At 45.3% G+C, this 15,260-nt stretch overlaps 1 protein-coding gene across 6 annotated transcripts in view; it reads left to right on the top strand.

Moving 5' to 3' along the window:
- tenm4 (teneurin transmembrane protein 4) overlaps positions 1 to 15,260 on the top strand; it is a gene marked incomplete at both ends in the record, with an annotated part of 418,773 nt that overhangs the window by 301,705 nt on the left and 101,808 nt on the right. For all 6 annotated transcript variants that reach the window (XM_080731250.1, XM_080731249.1, XM_080731248.1 and 3 more), the window contains 2 exons: positions 10,360 to 10,884; positions 12,082 to 12,437. In XM_080731250.1, coding sequence (XP_080587376.1) covers positions 10,360 to 10,884; positions 12,082 to 12,437 — 881 coding nt within the window. The remainder of the gene's footprint in view (positions 1 to 10,359; positions 10,885 to 12,081; positions 12,438 to 15,260) is intronic.

The following is a 15,260-nucleotide window of genomic DNA, read 5'->3' as shown; positions in this document are numbered from 1 at the left end:
GTACTTTAATTACATTTTGATAGTAATACTTTCGTAATTCTGGACCTTGTAACAGAGTATTTTACGTATGTAAAACATGTGAGTATCCTTTCCACCACTTGCACAGCACGCGACCATTTCCTCAAGCCAGGGGATTTTTTCTCTCTCTCTCTCTCTCTTCCTTGTTTGTTTTCCTAATCTACACAGTTATCACATTTTCTGCCTATTTCCTGACAGCCACTAATTACACAACCCACGACACAGAGCGCCCCCCCCCCCCCCCCCCCCCACTATTATTAGCACCCGCAACTATTGTTGCTTTCTGCTTTAGAAGTGTAATTAGCTTCATTATTACTGTATTTTGCGTTTGCTATTTATTTGCCGTGACTCGCCGGGCCGTGACTGGAAGGGAAAAGAAAGGCAGGCGCGCGTCGTACTGGCATTCGCGGGGGGAAAGACGTCTGAAGAAGAAGGCGAGAGTGGGTGTGTGCGGGCGTGCGTGTGTGCGTGTGTTTGTGCAGGGGTGTCGTCGCACCAAATTCTGGGCCCTGGGTACAAGGATTCACTGAGGATTCACTGCGGGCCCCCCATGAATGTATTCACCCAGTGCCGCACTGCAAGCTTGTAGATCTACTATTTTTGGAGCTGTGTGAAACACAGGCTCCCTATACGTGGCTGTGTGGGTCTGTGTGTGTGTCTGTGTGTGTGTCTGTGTGTGTGTGTGTGTATGTAGCCTGACTTCGGCGCGTAACTAGTGCCGCACCATTTACGCCACTCGCGCAATATATACATCAAAATGTGCGGCTCGGCCGGGAATGGTGTTCTATTACCTTTCGTTCCGATCCGCCTTACCATGCCGACGTAATCGGCAAAAAACGACGCTTAATTGTCCCCATTGACTTATAATGGGACAATGCAAGAAATCACTTTCAAGTATTTTTCTCTCGTAAACCATAGGAGCTACAGTTTCAAACCTCGGAGAGGAGATTCATAATGATTTTAAGAATGAATCGAAAAATAATTACATCACTCGGCCTCATGGTGGCGCTATAACGGCCCACTTTACGTTTTGCCCCGTAACTCTTGAACCGTGGATCGGAAAATTAAAATTCTTTTTTCCCTGGATTCCTTGGGTCAAGACGCATCTCCCCATATAGGCCACGCCCATTTGCGCCAGGATAGATTTTCCGCCATCTTGAATTTTCTCCAAAACACACTTTTTGCTCCTTTTCCTACATATTTTCTTCAAATGTCACAAAAATCGGTACACATGATCTACACACACACACACACACACACACACACACACACACAGCTCCACTTCACACGGGTGTGATTTTTTTTTTTTTATCTTGAAAATGTGTGCAATTCTTTGAATATTTCAAATGCTTCTATGTCAGTGGTGCTCAAAAATGTTTTCATGTGAAGGACCCCCAAATTAATATGTATTTGGCCAAGGACCCCCATTTCAAAATATTTAGTCCCCCGGACCCCCCAGAAGCAAAATTTGAGTAAAAAATGTTTGCTTAAAAAAACACACGTTGCACACATTTTCAAAAAATAGCAGATCTACAGGCTCGCAGCGCGGCACTCGGTGCCGCGCTGTGAGCTTGTAGATCTGCTATTTTTCAGTATAGCTAAAGTAATTAAGGCCCCTCCACCTTGGGCCCCAGTCCAACTCCCCCCCCCCCAGTGACGCCCTTGTGTGCGTGTGTGTTTGTGCATCGCAGCAGCCAGGCTCGCTGTGTGGTTTGTTTTTCTAGCCCTGTCTACGTTATACAGTCCAGCCTGCAAACAAGTCCAGAGGGGGCCTCGGCTGCCAATGGAGAGCGCTTTCAGTGTGTGAAATGATGGATTCAGAGGCAGGGGAGGGAGGGAGAGAGGAGAGGAGAGGAGAGCCTACAGCTGCCCGCTGTCGGTCCCCACGGGACCCCCCACTCTCTCCCCCCCTCTCCCCACTCCTCCTCCTACACCCCCCACCCCCCCTCCCGTCTCTCTTTCTCCCCCACAAGCAGCGAGGGACGTGCAGAGAATGTTAGAGAGGCAGGGGTGGACATTTCTAAAAGGGCCTTTTGGTGAAAATATCGAAAATAGCAAACCTCCAGAAAATAGCAGACCTCCAGAAAATATAGAAAATAGCAGACCTCCAAGCTCACAACGCGTCGCGCTGCGATGCGTTGTGAGCTTGGAGGTCGGCTATTTTCGGCCTTGATGCCACACTGAAGTAAGCATATAATCAAGTGAATAAGGGGGATGCGCATGCATAAAGTGAATGGCAAATCGAGTGGCAAAGTGAGTGGCACAGTGAGTTTAACGTTGTTTAACATCATTTAATGCAATCCGATAGGACTTTTCTGTTTGGATGAATGGGCTGCCAAGGCCAGAAAGTCGTTTTTTTGCCACTCAGTAGGCGTTCACGCATAACCTCCGGGTATGTTGATGATGTCACGCGCATACCCTCTATACTGCAGATATGTGGCGTAACGGCATGGATTTCTACACAGAGACATAAGATGCTGCATTCAAGTTCAGAAGAGTTTGGACAAAAAGGCAATTATCTTGAATGCTGCCTTCGGTGTATGGCATGGAAAGAGGGGGCATTTGCATTTCTTTCACCATAGTAAAAAAACAGCTTTCATGGTCTGGAGAGGGCACTTTTTTACAGGCGGAAAAAAAAATTACGCGTAATTAAGTGAATACTGCAGATATGTGTAACGGCATGGATATGGAAGATGCTGCATTCAAGTTCAGGAGAGTTTGGACAACAAGGCAATTGACCATATTCACATGGCGGCCATCTTGCCATTAAGTTAATGAAATGCCACCCCAGTTGCCACCCGTTCAATGCAAATTTCAAACATGGCCGCCAGGTGAATATGATCAATTCTCTTGAATGCTGCCTTCAGGTATGGCATAGAAAGAGGGGGCATTTGCATTTCTTTCACCATAGTAAAAAACGGCATTCATGGTCTGTTTTTTTTAACAGGCGGATAAAAGGGTAGGGGCTCAAGCCCCCTTTGAGGTCTATGTGTGCACGTGCACCTGCGCACATGCCCCTTTGTGGATGCGGCTCACATCACCGTCCGTCCGCTGCTGCTGAGAGAGAGAGAGAGAGAGAGAGAGAGAGAGAGAGAGAGAGAGAGACGGACAGGAGGCAGCATTGACTGCATGCAGCCGCGCGCAACGATGACAAATCGCACAAGCACTGTGCCAGAGACGCTCAGACAGTAAAAAGCATCCATTAAAAATTCATCCGGGGCAACGCTGGCTAGCTTCCTACTTCAAACACACCCTCCTCCTCCTCCTTCCCACTCCCTCACCCACCCATACTTAAAGCTCTCGGAAGACTTCGCTATCGGAGCCGGTTATCATTGATAGCGCTCATCGTTGTTTTTTTTTCCCCTGTAGCTTTTTGATTTGGTTTTTGCTTTGTTTTGTTTGCATAAAAAAAGATCCATTTCGCGTTTCCCCTCTCCGACAAGGCCGTTGATATCTTTCGAAGTATCCTCCTCGCGGCTCACATTCGCTCGTCTGTTCAGGAGGGTAATTGATGAAAAAGCAAAGCTTATTTTTATTTATTCTTTTGCGACTTCTAGTATATTGAGTGTGTGATGTACAACAACTCCTGTGCCGAAGGAATCGAGGCTTTTTGTCTGCGTTGCCGCTAAGAGGCAGATAGTTCGACCTCGGTTTGAAATCCCTTTATGTTTATCTTTGTGTTTACACGAAGGCATTTAGGTCGCTGCCATTTAAAAGAAATCTGCTGTTTTTTTTAGAAAGTCCTCCCCCCAACCACCCCCTTGCGGAGTACAGAACGAACCGTGTCTTGGAATTGGATTAACTGAACCCTTACTTTATTTCTTTATTATTTTTTTTACATCAAGGGTGTTAGTAACTTCAGAGAGCTCGGGTGACAATGACATTCAGTTCAAAAATCTGAGCGGCTTCAAATAGAATGTAGGATTATATTTTCCTTGCCGAGACACGGCCATCACTTTGATAAGAGAGAGAGAGAAGGAGAGAGAGAGAGCTTCTGGCAAATGGCCAATTATAATAACACACAGAAATGTCATGTAAAAATAGTTACATGTTTTTTTGTTTTTTTCGTTTTTTGTCCGGTGCGAATCCATAATTCGCTCCCATTTGGCCCGACGACGTGCCCGATCTGGCGGCCGTGCCAGGCGCCACTGACAGCTGCCCCGCTGTTAGGGGAATGATCGGGTTACCGCGAGTGGGACGCCAGCTTGGGAAATATCCCCCCCCTTTATCCTATTTAGGCCTAGAATGATTTAACACTTTAAATATTGAAAAATAGCAGATATACAAGCTCACAGCAAGCTTGTAGGTCTTTGAATATATATTTTTAAAAGCGAACATTTGTAACTCAAATATTTGCTTCTGGGTGGTCCCTGGAACAACATATTTTTTGAGATGGGGGGGGTCCGCGTCCAAATACATGTAATTTTGGGGGGTCCTTGAAATGAAAAAAGTTTGAGAACCACTGATTCAGAAGAAGGATTTAGAAGACATTTAATAGAATCGGATCAAAAATATCGACAGACTCACAAAATGTTAACGATTTTTCAAAAATAGCAGATCTACAAGCTTGCAGCGCGGCACTCGGTGCCGCGCTGTGAGCTTGTATATCTGCTATTTTTCAATAGTTAAAGCATAAAATAATGGTTAAAGTGGTTCGACAGATTTGCGTTCAGGCCTAAATAGATTATCGGGAGTGGCGTGAAAACCTCCTCTCGCAGACAGCTCCCCCGAGCCTCCACCACCACCACACACACTCCGGCTCATGAAATATTTAACCGCCAGTGTTGACAAGAAATGGGTTTTAAGAAATTGAAAATCCCCTTCCCTGGCTAGCCTAGCCTAACCCAACCCTTCATCCATCCCCCCTCCCTCCCACTCCCCCCCACAAGTAAATGCATTTTCTGCTCTCACTGAAAGGCGACATGTATCCACTCACTGCCAGCCTGCATGTTTGTCGTGTGAGGCCAAAATATATGTCTTATTATTATATAAACCTTCCCTGCTGTGTGTGTGTGCGCAGGCATGCGCACACACAGACATCAAAGGGGGCTTTTACCCGCCTGTAAAAAGTGCCCTCTCCAGACCATGAATGCAGTTTTTACTATGGTGAAAGAAATGCAAATGCCATCTTTCCATGCCATACCTGAATGTGGCATTCAAGAGAATTGCCTTGTCCAAAATCTTTTGAACTTGAATGCAGCTTCTTATGTTGAAAGAATCGCCCTCACTTTGTAGAAATCCATGCCGTTTGCCACATCAGTATTGCCTTTTTTATGCTCAAGTTTAGTGTGGTATCAAGCACTGAAAATAGCCGACCTCCAAGCTCACAACCCGTCGCGCTGCGATGCGTTGTGAGCTTGGAGGTCTGCTATTTTCGCTATTTTCACCAAAAGGCTCTTTTAGAAATTGCAGCCCCTGGGGGCGCCCGCTGGCCTACTGGTCCAGGCGCATACCACATAGGCTATGATGCCTGACGGCACGTCGCCGGTTTGATTCCCGATCTGGACGACCTTTGCCGCATGTCACTCCCCATATCTTTCCACGTTTCCTGTCAGTCTACTGTCCTGTCAATAAAGGCATAAAAGCTAAAAAAAAAAAATATATATATATAGAAATTTCAGCTCCTGCCTCTCTAACATTCTCTGCACGTCCCTGTGTGTGGGAGGGGTGGAAGGGGCTGGGGAGTTTTATATATTTATATATTTTACGGGGGAATGCGAAGCTGTGCTCAATGCTCAATAATACTTCTCCTTTATGTTCGGTGACCAAGCGAATAGAATGGATGGTGCGTCGATCGTCGAGCCACAAACCGCTGAGATCCAGGGGCACGTGACTGACCTGGAGAACCGGCGGGGAGGGCAAGATTTAAGCGATCATCTACCCTAGAATCAGTTGTCGATATCAGGCTGAAGTATTGAGGCAGGGGGGGGGGCCTCCGGGCCGGGGCCGGCGCGGCTAGATTAGAAAATGAGGAATGAGCGGCGGACAGGCAGGGGTGTCGCACCAAATTCTGGGCCCTGGGTACAAGGATTCACTGCGGGCCCCCCCCCCCCGGCACAATTATTGTGTGCTTTAACTATTGAAAAATAGCGGATATACAAGCTCACAGCGCGGCACTGAGTGCCGCGCTGCGAGCTTGTAGATCTGCTATTTTTGAAAAAATCGTGAAAATTTGTCTTCAAATCCTTCTAAGGTTTTTTGAGAAACCTATGTTTCCATGACAGTGATCGCTCAAACCTCAAATAGCAGATCTACGAGCACTCAGTGCCGCGCTGTGAGCTTGTATATCTGCTATTTTTCAATAGCTAAAGTATAAAATAACGAAGGTCCCTCCTCCACCTTGGGCCCTAACTCAGTCCCACTTTTCCCCCGCTTGTGACGCCCCTGCGGACGGGGTCGGTATAGATCAGTGCACAATGTGGTGCTCAGCGGCGGACCTCCGGACGTTCTCCGGAAAGGACCGCTAGCTGCTGCTTCCAGGAAAAACCCGCTGCTCCGCTGCGCCGTATTGAGCGTTGTGTGTTTTATGTCGGGAGGACCCCATGTGTTTTTATTGGAAGAGAGACGAACGCGGAGGCTTCTAGAATGCAGAGTTGCTTCTCCTATGAAGCGGAATTTAACCCATTTAGGCCTAAAATGATTGAATGCTTTAACTATTGAAAAATAGCAGATATACAAGCTCACAGCGCGGCACCGAGTGCCGCGCTGCGAGCTTGTAGATCTGCTATTTTTGGAAAAAGTCGTGAAAATGTGTGCAAATCTTTGAATATATGTATTTTCAAAGCGAACGTTTGTAACTCAAATTTTGCTTCTGGGTGGTCCCTGGAACTAGATATTTTGAGATGGGGGGTACGTGGCCAAATAAATATAATTTTGGGGGTCCTTCACATGAAAAGGTTTGAGAACCACTGACACAGTAGTCTCTCAAGAACAGAATAACTGAGCTCCATTTAAGTGAAAAGGACCTTTTCTTTGACGATGGCTAGCCAAATTGCTGACATAGAAACATAGTTTTTTTTTCTCAAAAAACCTTAGAAGGATTCAAAAGACACTTATAGAATCGGGTCAAAATTTGAATTTTCACGATTTTTTAAAAATAGCAGATCTACAAGCTCGCAGCGTGGCACTCGGTGCCGTGCTGTGAGCTTGTATATCTGCTATTTTTCAATAGTTAAAGCATAAAATCGAACGTAACAAAGGTGCGTTCCCGGTCTTGATAGCTTAATGTGACAGCCTCTGCTTTTTTCCTCACATTTATCAGTGGAAATCCAACAAAGTCCCCGGGGTCCTTGAATTCAGTTTTATTTATTTTTTTCTCTCAAATCCACAAGTCAGCAGCTTAAAGTTTTATTGTTCGATTTTTTTTTTGCTGACGCGTCTTTGCTGTAACTGTTGTCAGTCGTAAGGTGGGCTCTCTACCCTACCGCGTTCGCACGTCGCACACCCGTCATCCTCGTCAAAGAAATTGGGAAAAGGGTTTGTTGGTTGCCCGTACACGAAAATATGTAGTTAAATGCTGTCTTTTAAATGCTGTTTTTATGTTGATTCGAGCAATTTACAGCATTGCTGCTAACGTTTAAGCGGATGCATGTGGGATCGCTCCCCAGTCGATTCCGTTCATGGAGGGTTGTGAACTCTGCATTAGCAGACCATTATGAAGGATTACCGAAGCGTGGTAATTGCAAAGGTAATTTCATCCCTTTTCCCATTTCCCAGTCAATGTCCAGATCAATGCTGAGGCTGCTTCCCCTCGTATAGTGGACCGTCTTTGTACTTCTCCTGCAAATTAAGCCATTTAGACCCCGGGAACGCATTATTTAATGCTTTAACTATGGGAAAAATAGCAGATATACAAGCTCACAGCGCGGCACCGAGTGCCGCGCTGCGAGCTTGTAGATCTACTATTTTTCGAAATCGTGAAAAGTCTTTGAATGTTTTGACCCGATTCTATAAGTGTCTTGTTTTTTTGAAAAAACCTATGTTTCTATGTCAGTGGTGCTCAAACCTTTTCATGTGAAGGACCCCCAAAATCATATGTATTTGGCCACGGACCCCATCTCAAAATATTTAGGTCCAGGAACCCCCCCAGAAGCAAAGTTTTAGTTAAAAACGTTTGCTCAAAAAATACATTATATTCAAAGATTTGCAACGCAATTTTCACGACTTTTCAAAAAATAGCAGATCTACAAGCTCGCAGCGAGGCACTCGGTGCCACGCTATGAAATGGTAGATCTGCTATTTTTTTTCAATAGCTAAATATAATATTCAATTCAATAGCTAATAATTCCAGGCCTAAATTGGTTAAGACCCGGGGTTTTAATCAGACTCTCTTGTCCAAAGCCACTATCGAAGTGCAGGTTCGGTTCATATTACACCGCAGGGACCCAAGCCACAGGTGTGCCCATGCAGTCTGCCCATGCACCTCCCCACTGAGAGAGAGAGAGAAGTAAATTCAATTAATCCAATCATTTCTACTTGTTAAATAGCACGATCCGTTATTTCCGCAGAACAATAAGTCCTAACGTAATAAGCAGGGGCTCTTATTTGATAAGAGTGTTCCACCTTTCTCTCCTTCAAGGACTCTCCTCCATACTGTATCGCTTGCAGCTTCCGTAGCAAAATGAATAACCTAACAGCAGCCTCTTGGAACGTGTGAAGGATGCGGCTGCCTGCTCCTAAAGGTGTGCCGCTCGTTGATCAATGGCGTCGCGCCTCTTTTCTGTTAAGCCATTTAGGGCCTAGAATTATTGAATGCTTTGACTATTGAAAAATAGCAGATATACAAGCTCACAGCGCGGCACTGAGTACTGCGAGCTTGTAGATCTGCTATTTTTGAAAAAAATCATGATTTGTTTTTGCAAGTCTTTGAATATATCTATTTAAAAGCGAACATTTGTAACTCAAATATTTGCTTCTGGGTGGTCCCCGGAACAACATATTTTAAGATGGGGGTTCCGCGTCCAAATAGCCTTAATTTGGGGGTCCTTGACATGAAAAGGTTTGAGAACTAACTGATTTAGAGGAGGGATTTAGAAGTCGGTATACAAAGATCGGGTCAAAAGATATTCAAAGACTTGCACACATTTTCGCGATTTTTCAAAAATAGCAGATCTACAAGCTCGCAGCGCGGCACTCGGTGCCGCGCTGCGAGCTTGTATATCTGCTATTTTTCAACGGTTAAAGCGTTAAACAACGGTTAAAGTGGTTCAAATCTAACGCGACTCGGGCGCGTTCCAGGTACTTGAGGCTTAATCTGATCATTTGACTCGCTTCTCCTCTCTCTGTCCTTTTCTCGCTTTTTTTTTTATCACCCCTTATAATCTCAGGAAAATCATTTGTTTTTTTGGTGCTTCGCCTCTTTTACACTACACGGTAACGCGACTTTCTCACCCTTATCAGATCCGAAGAAATGCTTCCAGGCCATAAGCCGTGAGATGAGCCTATTTTTTCCCCCCCGCGCAGCACAGAGGTCTATCTGTTTTCTACGGTGTGCTCAATGACTCCTCGCCTTGAGCGATTGTTACCCGCTGATAAAGTGGAAAAATGTGTAGATCAATATGAGCGCGGTATAGCCTACTTTTTTTCTCCTCTTTTTTAGAGAGCTAGTGGGTTTTCCAGCCAGTGGTCCGGGGTACCCCCCGGTGGTCTTTATAAGGGGGTTCCAGGTGGTCCCCAGCTAAATGATGGAGAGTTGGTAACCAAATGGACGCCTGAGAGTGTAAAAAATGAGTCTGACACAATCGTCTGAAATGGGACTTTGTGAGGATAGAAGGTGCTAGTGGGACCCCAAAAAAAGGTTTTAAAATAGGAAAAGTGAAATTTCATGGTGTATCACCTTTAATTAGAGAATGTAGAATTTTTGTTTTATTTTGGTCCACGTTTGCCTGTCATCTCTCCTATGGCACTGCATCAAAACAGCATGGAATTGTGGACACAATCTTTTCGTCCACAATTGTCCCGTTTTGGGTCTGAGAGGCTAAATCTCATCAAATGGTCCAAATGGTCTGTGGCTCAAATAATAATAAATAATAAACTAGCACTACACTCTGTCGAGATGCCAACTTGCATCTTGTGCACAAGTTGGCCATGTAGGCCAGCAGAGCGTGCTTGGCATCACCACTGGCATCACCACTGGCGATGCCAGTGACATCACAACTGGCATCACCAGGTCCCTCATTGGCTGTTAATGATGACGTTGCCAGAAATGCTCGTCCTTGATTGGGCTACGGGCTTAAACACAGACAGACACTGACATAGCTACATATAGCCGAATGTAGTAATAATGGACCTTGATATGAAAAAGGTTTGAAAACCTGGGACTCTTTTTCTCTCACGCTGCAGGTGCGTCTGGAGTGGCCGACGGCCCTGGCGGTCAGCCCGCTGGACAACTCCCTGTACGTGCTGGACAACAATGTGGTCTTGCAGATCTCCGAGAACCACCAGGTGCGCATCGTGGCCGGGCGGCCCATGCACTGCCAGGTGCCCGGCATCGACCACTTCCTCCTGGGCAAGGTGGCCGTGCACGCCACGCTGGAGTCGGCCAACGCGCTGGCCGTCTCGCACACGGGCGTGCTCTACATCGCCGAGTCGGACGAGAAGAAGATCAACCGCGTGCGCCGCGTCTCCACCGGCGGCGAGATCTCGCTGGTGGCGGGCGCGCCCAGCGGCTGCGACTGCAAGAACGACGCCAACTGCGACTGCTACTCGGGCGACGAGGGCTACGCCAAGGACGCCCGGCTCAACGCGCCGTCCTCGCTGGCCGTGTCGCCCGACGGCGAGCTGTTCGTGGCCGACCTGGGCAACATCCGCATCCGCTTTGTGCGCCAGAACAAGCCCTACCTCAACCCGGCGCTCAGCATGTACGAGGTGTGTAATGGAAGTTTGTGATGTTACTCTACGTAAGTTAAAGAACAAGAAAGGTAGCTAGTTCGCAACTCACTTTTGGTTGCTCCAATATTTATTTGTGACAAGCAGCAGTGATAAAAGTTTCGACCGTTTAGGTCTTCTTCAGTATAATTATACTGAAGCATAATTATTCCTCAGTATAATTATTCTTCAGTATAATTATACTGAAGAAGACGGAAGACGGAGACGAAAGAAGAACGGTCAAAATGTTTATCACTGCTGCTTGTCACAAATAAATATTGGAGCTACCAACAGTGAGTTACAAGCTACCTTTCTTGTCCTTAGTAATACTGCTTTGGCAGTTTAAGCTCAGCACCAAACAACAGAGGATGTGCGTTATTATTATTTTTACTATAACTTGAGTTAAACATCAGGAAGATGCAGGACTGCAACGCCAGGATTCAAACTTCATACTTTATTGTAGATCTCATCACGGCGGAGAAAGACTTGCGTCTCCCTCCAAAGCTTCCGACCATTCGCCCCCCCCCAACACCAATGTCCCACACACATTCATACAATCAGGCAGAGGCAGTGGTGAAAGTAACTATGTACATTTACTTAAGAAATGTACTTAAGTAAAATTTCGAGGTATTTGGTATACTTTCCATTCATTTGACTTATACTCCACTACATCTTGGATCCAAATATTTTACTTTTACTACGCTAAATTTATTTGAAAATGTTAGTTACTAGTTACGGATCCAAATATTTTACTTTTACTACGCTAAATTTAATTGAAAATGTTAGTTACAATTACTTTGCAGATATTATAATATTATAAAACATACATGAACCACTTTAGGCTTATTATATACAGTGGCTATTTGAAAATAGCCGATCTACAAGCTTACAGCGCGTCGCATCGTGATGCGTTGTGAACTTGTAGATCCGCTATTTTCCAACATTTTGTACTTTTACCTTTGGTACTTTTTGATGCCAATACTTTTATACTTTTACTCAAGTACATTTTGAATTCCGTACTTCTACTTGTAACAGAGCAGTTCTAGATTGCAGATCATTACTTAAGTAAATCATTTTTGAGTACTTTTTCCACCACTAGGCAGGGGCTTGTGAGATTTGCTTTAGACTAAGTTCTACAAAGTTGAATATCAGTAGGATAACTACACATTTGACAGTCTATAAATACCTCCACCACAGGTGTCGTCGCCCTCCAACGACGAGCTCTACCTGTTCGACTCCAACGGCAGCCACATCTACACGCAGAGCCTGACCACCGGGGACCACCTCTACAACCTCACCTACACGGGCGAGGGCGACGTGGCCAGCATCACCGACAAGAACCGCAACACGGTCACCATCCGCCGGGACACCACGGGCATGCCGCTGTGGCTGATGGCGCCCGACGGCCAGACGTTCTGGTTCACCGTGGGCACCAACAACGCCCTGAAGTCGGTGGGCGCGCAGGGCCAGGAGCTGGCCATGATGACCTACCACGGCAGCTCTGGGCTCCTTGCCACCAAGACCAACGAGAACGGCTGGACCACCTTCTATGAGTAAGTAGTGGAATGAAAAAAACACACACGAGTGTGGTTGCCCTGTGGTTCAATTCATTTTTGAGTTTTGGGAAGTGAATTTTCATTATTTTCGGGGCTATGTTTGTTTACCAGTAAGTGCTGCATCTTGTGCATTGTAAAGCATTGGCCATCTGGCCTACTGTATGATGGTCTACTGTATGATGTTAGACATCTATGATGTCAGTCATCTCCATATTTGGGAAAAGACAACTGGATCATCACTTAGATCTCCATATGGAGCGGGCCAATACCTCTACATCTGACACCACAAACTCCAGATATGGATATAGTGAGTGTGTGGCGTGAAAACTGTGAGAGGAGTAGGGCGTCAAACTTTTAGTTACTCTAGAAACAGAGCATAATAAATAACGTTTCTCCAGGACTATAGTCTGGTTGTCATGCTGGCAACCACACTAACTAAAATTGAGTTCTGGGAACCTATGGAAGGGGCCAGCAGCGCTGCTGCTCTTTTTTGGGACCTTCCAGTTAGTTCTGGTTATATGGAAACGTAAGCAGAACTTGGTCCTGGAAAGTCACGGGTTCTTGAAAGTTCTTGGTTCTGGTTCTGGGTTGGCCCTACTGTGGAAATGGGGCTATACACACACACACACACACACACACACACACACACACACACACACACACACACACACACACACACACACACACACACACACACACACACACACACACACACACACACACACACATTTGCCACTATAAATTAGGGTTGTGACACTTAACACGATGGATGCCAGAGGTTTCCATAAATAATGGTGATTAACTGCCAATATTAAATCCATTGTAATTAACTGCTTTTCCATCGTTATGTGCACAGTGTGCGTGTCCATTGTGCGCACGACCACGGCCTTTCGTGGCCGCTGCACATGTCGTCTTTCACGGGGAGAAGAAAATATCCACACACGAGTATGTATGTACAGTCCATAGCCCACATAACATGGCGTTGTATTGACCAGACGAGCAACGGTGAGAAAAACAACAGAGAAAGAGCCGCTTTAGCGGAGTCAGATAAACAGATGTTGATAGAGTAATGCAGTTGATAGCAGCGCGCGGCCGATTTGCAACATGGGATATGTAGTTGTTTTTTTTAACAGTAAGCTTGAATATCTGATATTATACAGTTTTTGCACGACACCGCTCTGTGGAAAAAGTATAAAATAACGCTTGAGTGGTTTATCAATTTGTTTCTGCATATACTCTAATGAATTAATTGAAAAAGTTGTCGACCGAATCATTTTTAAGAAAATGATTGATAATTACTACTATTACTATGATTATTGTGGATTTCAGCCGATCAGGTCTTTGCTCTAGTGTTAGACAGCGTATACACTATACACGACACGTGTAGCAGTCTCTCCGAGATCTCACGAAATCAGACTCACACATTTTAGAAACATCATCGCTGCTTCACTTATGCTTGTACCTGAGCTCGAAACATTGACAGCTAGCTTGCTGCAGGAGTATATAAAATGCTAAAAGTGCATCGGTAGGGTGAATGTGCCGAGGTACGCGCGGGGAGTCGTAGAGCTATTTGACATCTGGGGTTGAGCATTTTGGCACCGCGCTTTATGCCTGGGATATCTGTGTCACTCACACAACAACACAAGACCTGTGGAAGTACGGCGGTGTAATCCTATTTGGCCGTTATCATGCCAAATAGGATTACTGGATAATATGTTTCTCATCTTATACCCCCACGCGCACTAAAGGGATGTCACTTTTCTGGCCTATTTGGTGCATAAAGGATGTCATCTATTGGTATGTACCTTTTGTCAACCCTTAGTTGGAAGCACAAGGAGGCCTTGCTTCAAAAAGATGCGAAAACGGGGGTGGGTTCTAACCCCGAGCTAAATGACGTCATGATGCCGTTATGATAACGTCCTCCGGTGACTCCGGTGACGTTCAGAACTAGGCCAGATCACAGCCCATATGGGGATGATCTTGACGTCATTACCGTCATTATATGGACTTTTTTGTTTGTTTGACAGGATTATTGTTATTGTTTGTAATGTTAGTTGAAATATGAGCATGTAAGGTTATATTCTGGGACATATCTGACTAGTTATGATATTTATCTGGCCTCGAACGGACCCTCTCTGATAAATCCAGGACGTCCGATTTCGTGGGCAGGATTTATGTTGGTTGAAATCAGGTGATATTCTAGGCCAGATCTGACTAGTCATGGTTTGACTTGATCTGGTCTCTCTCTCAACTAAGGGGTCCTTGGCCTGAACATGTTGAAGACCTCTGTTCTATTGTATTTGCGGTGAGTCTGTAGTTGTATTGATGTAAATTGTGTTGATGGTGAAGCCGGTTGAAATCCCCAGGAAGAGAGGCTGCTGTAGCGCTGCAGATAATGGCTCTCTAATAAATAATACATCAAATAAAAAAAGCCTAATAAAATGGAAACGAGGATAATGGCATTAGCATCGCCAGAGGTAGGAGGATAAGAGCATTAGCATAGCCTGAGGCAGGAATTGATTGAGGTCAGAGCACACAAGTGTAAGTGAACAATAGCTTCTTCAACGACCCTTCAGTCATGCCACTGCTAAAGACAGAAGTAACTAGTACATTTACTCAAGTACTGTACTTTTCAAGCACAATATTGTGGATTTTTGAGCGGTGGTAAACCGCTCCATAGAGTGGCTGGGTGTGTGTCTGTAGCCTTTTTCCTCAGCGTTTTGCTATAGCAAAATGTGTGTACGTAGCATCATGTTTGTCTAGTGATGTCATATGTTGTATGTCTGTAGCCTTTTCCCTCAGCGTTTTGCCATAGCAAAA

This window comes from Nannobrachium achirus (genome assembly GCF_963921795.1).
Source record: "Nannobrachium achirus genome assembly, chromosome: 8".
Lineage (NCBI taxonomy): Eukaryota > Metazoa > Chordata > Actinopteri > Myctophiformes > Myctophidae > Nannobrachium > Nannobrachium achirus.
The sequence above is the reverse complement of the archived record's forward strand: the minus strand, read 5'-3'. Positions and strand labels throughout refer to the sequence as shown.